Source organism: Neoarius graeffei, chromosome 11 (genome assembly GCF_027579695.1).
Source record: "Neoarius graeffei isolate fNeoGra1 chromosome 11, fNeoGra1.pri, whole genome shotgun sequence".
Taxonomy (NCBI): domain Eukaryota; kingdom Metazoa; phylum Chordata; class Actinopteri; order Siluriformes; family Ariidae; genus Neoarius; species Neoarius graeffei.
Genome location: NC_083579.1, coordinates 67,077,264 through 67,084,610, shown reverse-complemented (window position 1 = coordinate 67,084,610; position 7,347 = coordinate 67,077,264). Strand labels below are relative to the sequence as shown.

Sequence of the window (7,347 nt, the reverse complement as noted above, 5' to 3'; positions counted from 1 at the left end):
ATGATATTTTTGCCCAGTCAAAAACTGTTGGCTTTCCGACAAACATAGGACTTTGTGACAAGACCAACATGTTCCCTTTTTTATGTTTGCTGAGTCTCCTCCAAACATGCATTTGGCAAGCATGAACTTGATAGCTTTTTTCCCTCATGGCCTTCTTCTTGCTACTCTTCTATAAAGTCCAACATTGTGAGAGTCTGGGCTATGGTTGTAAACCTAGCTTGGTGAATTTAATTGTTATTATAGAGGTCTATATTAGATTATAATTCGATCTATATTAGATTATATTGTCCCTAGTGCAGATTATATTGTACCGATTAGAGGTCTATATTAGTTTATAATTCAATCTAGATTAGATTATATTGTATCTATTGCAGAGTGTCAGGCTTAAGACAATAAATCAATCAATAAATAAATAAGTGGTGGTGGTGGTGTAGTGGTGAGCACTGTCGCCTCACAGCAAGAAGGTTCTGGGTTCGAACCCAGTGGCCAACGGGGGCCTTTCTGGAGTTTGCATGTTCTCCTCATGTCTGTGTGGGTTTGCTCTGGTTTCCCCCACGGTTCAAAGACATGCGGTTTGGATAACATGGGGCAGCCTTGGGCTGAAGTGCCCTTGAGCAAGGCACCTAATCCCTAACTGCTCCCCGGGTGCTGTAGCATGGCTGCCCACTGCTCTGGGTGTGTGTGCATGCGTGTGTTCACTGCTTCAGATGGGTTAAATGCAGAGGAGGAATTTCACTGTACTTGAGTGTGCATGTGACAAAATAAAGGCGATAGATAGATAGATAGATGATAGATAGATAGATAGATAGATAGATAGATAGATAGATAGATAGATAGATAGATAGCACCTTCAGTGGTGTAGTAGCTGGAAGGATAAGTATTTTTAAGCATTACATGCATCATTTTAGTTCAATCCACTTTTACATTTTACACTTTTACACCATGACTTTAATTTAAAGATAAATCAATCATCTACTCATCCATCTTCCTCAGAGTAACCAGGAGGGTGCAATAGCCCATCTTCCCATCTTACATTCTCCTTTCGTCCCTTTTCTTTGTCACTTCAAAAGCGCAGGAATGAACCATACAGCCTTGAGAGGAGTGTGCTATTGTTTAATTGGCCTTTTGAAATGGTGAGAACAAAAAGACAAAATGGCAATGCAGCCTTGTGAAAACGCTGCAGTGCCATGGATGTTGGTATGTGGTTAAAAAAGTTGGCTTTGAATATGTCCTCATGGCATATGTCAATAATTTGATGTTCTACTGTAGCCATAAATAAGCAATGGCCATTTTGCATGCAGAGGGTAGCCTACACACCCTTATACTCCATTAATAATTTGATCTAATCATCATGGTGGTTTGCATGTGTCCTTCACTCTCAAAAGAGATGTGTTAAAAACAACACATATTTAACACATCAGCGTGTTTATATAAGGACAACACAGTTTGTGTTAATAAATGTGTTGAACTCTATAACACAGTAACTGTGTTGAACTATTTAACACACTAGTGTGTTAAAACAACACAGTTTGTGTTTTATTTATTTATTTAAATAAATAAATAAAACACAAACTGTGTTGTTTTAACACACAGTTTGTTAAATAGTTCAACACAGTTAAAGTGTTATAGAGTTCAACACATTTATTAACACAAACTGTGTTGTCCTTATATAAACACGCTGCTGTGTTAAATATGTTGTTTTTAACACATCTCTTTTGAGAGTGTTGTAAGGAGATTATCTTACAGCAAACAGTAATAAACGTTAAAATTGTGTTTTAACACGAAGTTATACTGTTTCTTATATTTTCTGAATAAGCAGTGGTAGGATATGCTACACACGATAGATAGATAGATAGATAGATAGATAGATAGATAGATAGATAGATAGATAGATAGATAGATAGATAGAGTGGTGTGAAAAAGTGTTTGCCCCTTCCCGATTTCTTATTTTTTAAAAATGTTTCAGATCATCAAGCAAGTTTAAATATTAGACAAAGATCACACAAGTAAACACAAAATGCAGTTTTTAAATGACGGTTTTTATTATTAAGGGAAAAAAATCCAAACCTACATGACCCTGTGTGAAAAAGTGATTCCCCCCCCCCCAAACATAAATTAACTGTGGTTTATCACATCTTTGGAAAGCTGAGTTCAATTTCTCTAGCCACACCCAGGCCTGATTACTGCCACACCTGTTCTCAATCAAGAAATCACTTAAATAGGACCTGCCTGACAAAGTGAAGTAGACCAAAAGATCCTCAAAAGCTAGACATCATGCTGCGATCCAAAGAAATTCAGGAACAAATGAGAAACAAAGTAATTGAGATCTATCAGTCTGGAAAAGGTTATAGAGCCATTTCTAAAGCTTTGGGACTCCAGCGAACCACAGTGAGAGCCATTATCCACAAATGGCAACAACATGGAACAGTGGTGAACCTTCCCAGGAGTGGCTGGCCGACCAAAATTACCCCAAGAGCACAGCGACGACTCATCCAAGAGATCACAAAAGACCCCACAACAACATCCAAAGAACTGCAGGTCTCACTTGCCTCAGTTAAGGTCAGTGTTCATGACTCCACCATAAGAAAGAGACTGGGCAAAAATGGCCTGCATGGCAGAGTTCCAAGATGAAAACCACTGCTGAGCAAAAAGAACATAAAGGCTTGTCTCGGTTTTGCCAGAAAACATCTTGATGATCCCTAAGACTTTTGGGAAAATACTCTGTGGACTGACGAGACAAAAGTTTAACTTTTTGGAAAGTGTATGTCCCATTACATTTGGCGTAAAAGTAACACAGCATTTCAGAAAAGGAAGATCATACCAACAGTAAAATATGGTGATGGTAGTGTGATGGTCTGGGCTGTTTTGCTGCTTTAGGACATGGAAGATTTGCTGTGGTAAATGGAACCATGAATTCTGCTGTCTACCAAAAAATCCTGAAGGAGAATGTCCGGCCATCTGTTTGTGACCTCAAGCTGAAGTGCACTTGGGTTCTGCAGCAGGACAATGATCCAAAACACACCAGCAAGTCCACCTCTGAATGGCTTAAGAAAAACAAAATGAAGACTTTGGAGTGGCCTAGTCAAAGTCCTGACCTGAATCGGATTGAGATGCTGTGGCATGACCTTAAAAAGGCGGTTCATGCTCGAAAACCCTCCAATGTGGCTGAACTACAACAATTCTGCAAAGATGAGTGGGCCAAAATTCCTCCACAGCGCTATAAAAGACTCATTGCCAGTTATCGCAAAAATGCTTGATTGCAGTTATTGCTGCTAAGGGTGGCCCAACCAGTTATTAGGTTTAGGGGGCAATCACTTTTTCACACAGGGTCATGTAGGTTTGGATTTTTTCCCCCCTTAATAATAAAAACCTTCATTTAAAAACTGCATTTTGTGTTTACTTGTGTTATCTTTGTCTAATATTTAAATGTGTTTGATGATCTGAAACATTTAAGTGTGACAAACATGCAAAAAAAAAAAAGAAATCAGGAAGGGGGCAAACACTTTTTCACACCATGATAGATAGATATTTTTCACACCACAATAGATAGATAGATAGATAGATAGATAGATAGATAGATAGATAGATAGATAGATAGATTGTTTGATGATCTGAAACATTTAAGTGTGACAAACATGCAAAAAAAAGAAATCAGGAAGGGGCAAACACTTTTTCACACCACGATAGATAGATAGATAGATAGATAGATAGATAGATAGATAGATAGATAGATAGATAGATAGATAGATAATTTGTTTGATGATCTGAAACATTTAAGTGTGACAAACATGCAAAAAAAAAGAAATCAGGAAGGGGCAAACACTTTTTCACACCATGATAGATAGATAGATAGATTGTTTGATGATCTGAAACATTTAAGTGTGACAAACATGCAAAAAAAAAGAAATCAGGAAGGGGCAAACACTTTTTCACACCACGATAGATAGATAGATAGATAGATAGATAGATAGATAGATAGATAGATAGATAGATAGATAGATAGATAGATGATCTGAAACATTTAAGTGTGACAAATATGCACAAAAAAAAGAAATCAGGAAGGGGCAAACACTTTTTCACACCACGATAGATAGATAGATAGATAGATAGATAGATAGATAGATAGATAGATAGATAGATAGATAGATAGATAGATAGATAGATAGATGATCTGAAACATTTAAGTGTGACAAACATGCAAAAAAAATCAGGAAGGGGACAAACACTTTTTCACACCTAGATAGATAGATAGATAGATAGATAGATAGATAGATAGATAGATAGATAGATAGATAGATAGATAGATAGATGATCTGAAACATTTAAGTGTGACAAACATGCAAAAAAAAAAAGAAATCAGGAAGGGGCAAACACTTTTTCACACCACGATAGATAGATAGATAGATAGATAGATAGATAGATAGATAGATAGATAGATAGATAGATAGATAGATAGATAGATGATCTGAAACATTTAAGTGTGACAAACATGCAAAAAAAATCAGGAAGGGGACAAACACTTTTTCACACCTAGATAGATAGATAGATAGATAGATAGATAGATAGATAGATAGATAGATAGATAGATAGATAGATAGATAGATAGATAGATAGATAGATAGATAGATGATCTGAAACATTTAAGTGTGACAAACATGCAAAAAAAAAAGAAATCAGGAAGGGGCAAACACTTTTTCACACCACGATAGATAGATAGATAGATAGATAGTCTCTGATGGTCTGTGTTATAGGGACCACCATGTGAAGTGAAAGTTTTGTGGCATGCTTTGAAGACTGCTGTCCAGACAGCCGCTTCCTCACAGCACTATTAGGCCTCTGGAGAAGGAGGTGGATAGGTAGCCTTCTCTCTTTTCCCCTTCTGAATGTGGGACGGAGCTCAATTAGCATTTCACAAGTCCCTTTTTCCTCTTTTCTGCCGCGACCTTCCCCGCAGAGCCCGTGCTTTTTTTGCGCGAGCGGGGATTGTCCTGTTTGCGGCTCTCCTGCCGTTGGCAGGGTGACAGTATTCGAGTGTGCAAACTTGCGCTATTGTCCGCGGGCCAGAAGGAGTCATGGAGACCCCGCTAATATGACACGGGAAAATGTTTGCTGATGGCAATTCTATGGGCTTTGTCTAACTCTTTCTCCTTCACGACGACTCGATTTAGGTCTCTAAATGTTTGCCTACAAATGCAGGGAGTGCTATCCAAGCTCCTCCGCCTTTGTCCGGTGAGGTTTGAATGAGTAATTCAGCTTTTGTGCGGCTCGATTGAGGGGGCAAACAGAAAGACAAGATTCTTGAGCGCTCAAGCCCCCTTACCATGGTTATGCCCACCTTTTTAAGAACCCCCTCCCTTCCCCTCCCCTCCACTCTAAAACCCAACTGCTTCTGACATCACTCTGAGGTGGAGAGCAGAGAGTGTTAGATCGGAACAGTTAAAAAGTGGCCCCGAAATCCTAAAAAGCGCGCTTTGTGCTTTTGCCCTGAAGCATGCCAACACGGGCACCAAGCGTTTGATGGTTTTAATCTACCCATAAGACGCTGCGCACTGGGCAATTAAAAAAAAAAAAAAAAAAACAGCAACACTTTACCATACTGTGTCTCGAAAGTATCCATCTAGAAAACAACAAAGAAACATCGCAACTATTTGTCGCTTCATCTCTAGGGATCACCATGGCAACAATACACGCGGGGAAAGAATGCGCTGGCGGGGAGCGCGCGAGCTCATTGGGGGGGCATTGAAGTGGGATTGAGGTCGCTGATTGGCTCAAAGGAAGCACCATAACTACACGAAGTTTATATTCATTCAGCTTGTTCAAGTGGTTAAACTACTGCAGTGAGAGGGCAGCCAAGCTGGACAGCGTTCCTGTACAAAAACAGTGAGTTCTCTTAGAGATCATTTTTAGAAAGTTTATAGGCTATCAATATGTTGATCTTCTGGGTGACGTTTGCTTAATTTCTGATGAGTTCCTCAAGAACCTGCAGGCATCATCAGCCTCAAATGCATTTTAGAGTCATCTTAAAGGGTTCCACTAGGAACTGTTAGGATATTCATTAAAATTAGTGTTTCAGTTTCTTTTTGCTGAAGACATTTAATGTCCTGCAGCCCAAATAACTCCTAAAAGATGGTCTAGGAACAGTGTATTTTGTATAGATGGAGCAAAAATTCATTTGTATTCCTTTTTTTTTCTCCCCCAGACAGTGACTTTTTTTTTTTTTTGGACGCGGAATGGCTTAAAAGAGAAGCCATGGCAAGCTCTGACAGTGAAGTGAAAACCTTACTCAACTTCGTGAATTTGGCTTCAAGCGACATCAAGGCGGCTCTGGACAAATCGGCCCCCTGTAGACGCTCCGTGGACCACAGGAAATATCTTCAGAAGCAGCTCAAGCGTTTCTCGCAGAAGTGCCCGAGGACACCTCGGTGCCAAACGCACAGGATCAGCGAGTCCAGTGCTGCAAAACTGACCGAGGACAAGCGTGTTATGTTTACGCAGGAACGTGCTAAAAACCTTTTGAACGACAAGCAAGCTACACACAGGCCCAGTACACGTGGAGAAGATGATGTGGATGGGAACCCGAACAGTGAGAACCGGAGCGCACCGGGTCACATTCCCATGCGCAAACGCCAGCTCCCGGCTTCCTTTTGGGAAGAACCACGCTCCTCTCATGTCAGTTTTGAATATGCGTGGAAAAGCCACTCGAGTGGGACTTTAGGATATGGCTCTTTGGAGAGTGATGGAGAGAAAAAGACCACGATTGAAGATGAATTGAGATCTAACTCGTGGCTGCGTGTTCGGCGAGGATCTTCGGACCTGGAACCTCTTAAGGTGGATCTGACTTCTACCAACGTGGCCGTGTGCGCGTGCTGTCCGGTTCAGTGCCACGGACACCGGCTCCTCCACAGCCACCTTCTCACCCCTTATAGTGCATTTACCGAACCGGACCTCAGAGCTAAAATACCTGCAACTGAACTGGACATGCAAAAAATCAAAGATGGACTGAAATACGGTTCAACACACGTCGTGGTCAAACCAATTCCAACCAAACCGGTTTCTACGTCCATTTTCAGCGTGTTTGGTTTTATTTAGGCGTCTGCTGATATGCCGGAACATCACTGTCATGAATGGCAAAGACTACGAACTGGAAATACTTCGCCATTTAAAGAGTCAAGTCTGTATTCCTTGTCTTGATATGTAAATACTGACGGAAGTTAGAAGCCCTTCGGCCTGCCAATGTCTTGATGAAGCACTTAAAGGGCCAATTAGGCTATACAGAGCCCCTAAATCCTGAAAGGTGATTTAAAAAAAAATCTTGTGTGCAAGAGCTATTTATCTTGTGCACACAAG

At 40.3% G+C, this 7,347-nt stretch overlaps 1 protein-coding gene across 1 annotated transcript; it reads left to right on the top strand.

Annotated features, from left to right (window-relative positions):
• Nucleotides 1-6,226: 6,226 nt before the first annotated feature.
• Nucleotides 6,227-7,089, top strand: LOC132893964 (protein FAM181A-like). The gene has a single exon (XM_060933145.1). It carries the CDS (start codon nt 6,250-6,252, stop codon nt 7,087-7,089), a length of 840 nt encoding a protein of 279 aa, XP_060789128.1. The 5' UTR covers nt 6,227-6,249.
• The last annotated feature ends 258 nt before the right edge of the window (nt 7,090-7,347 follow it).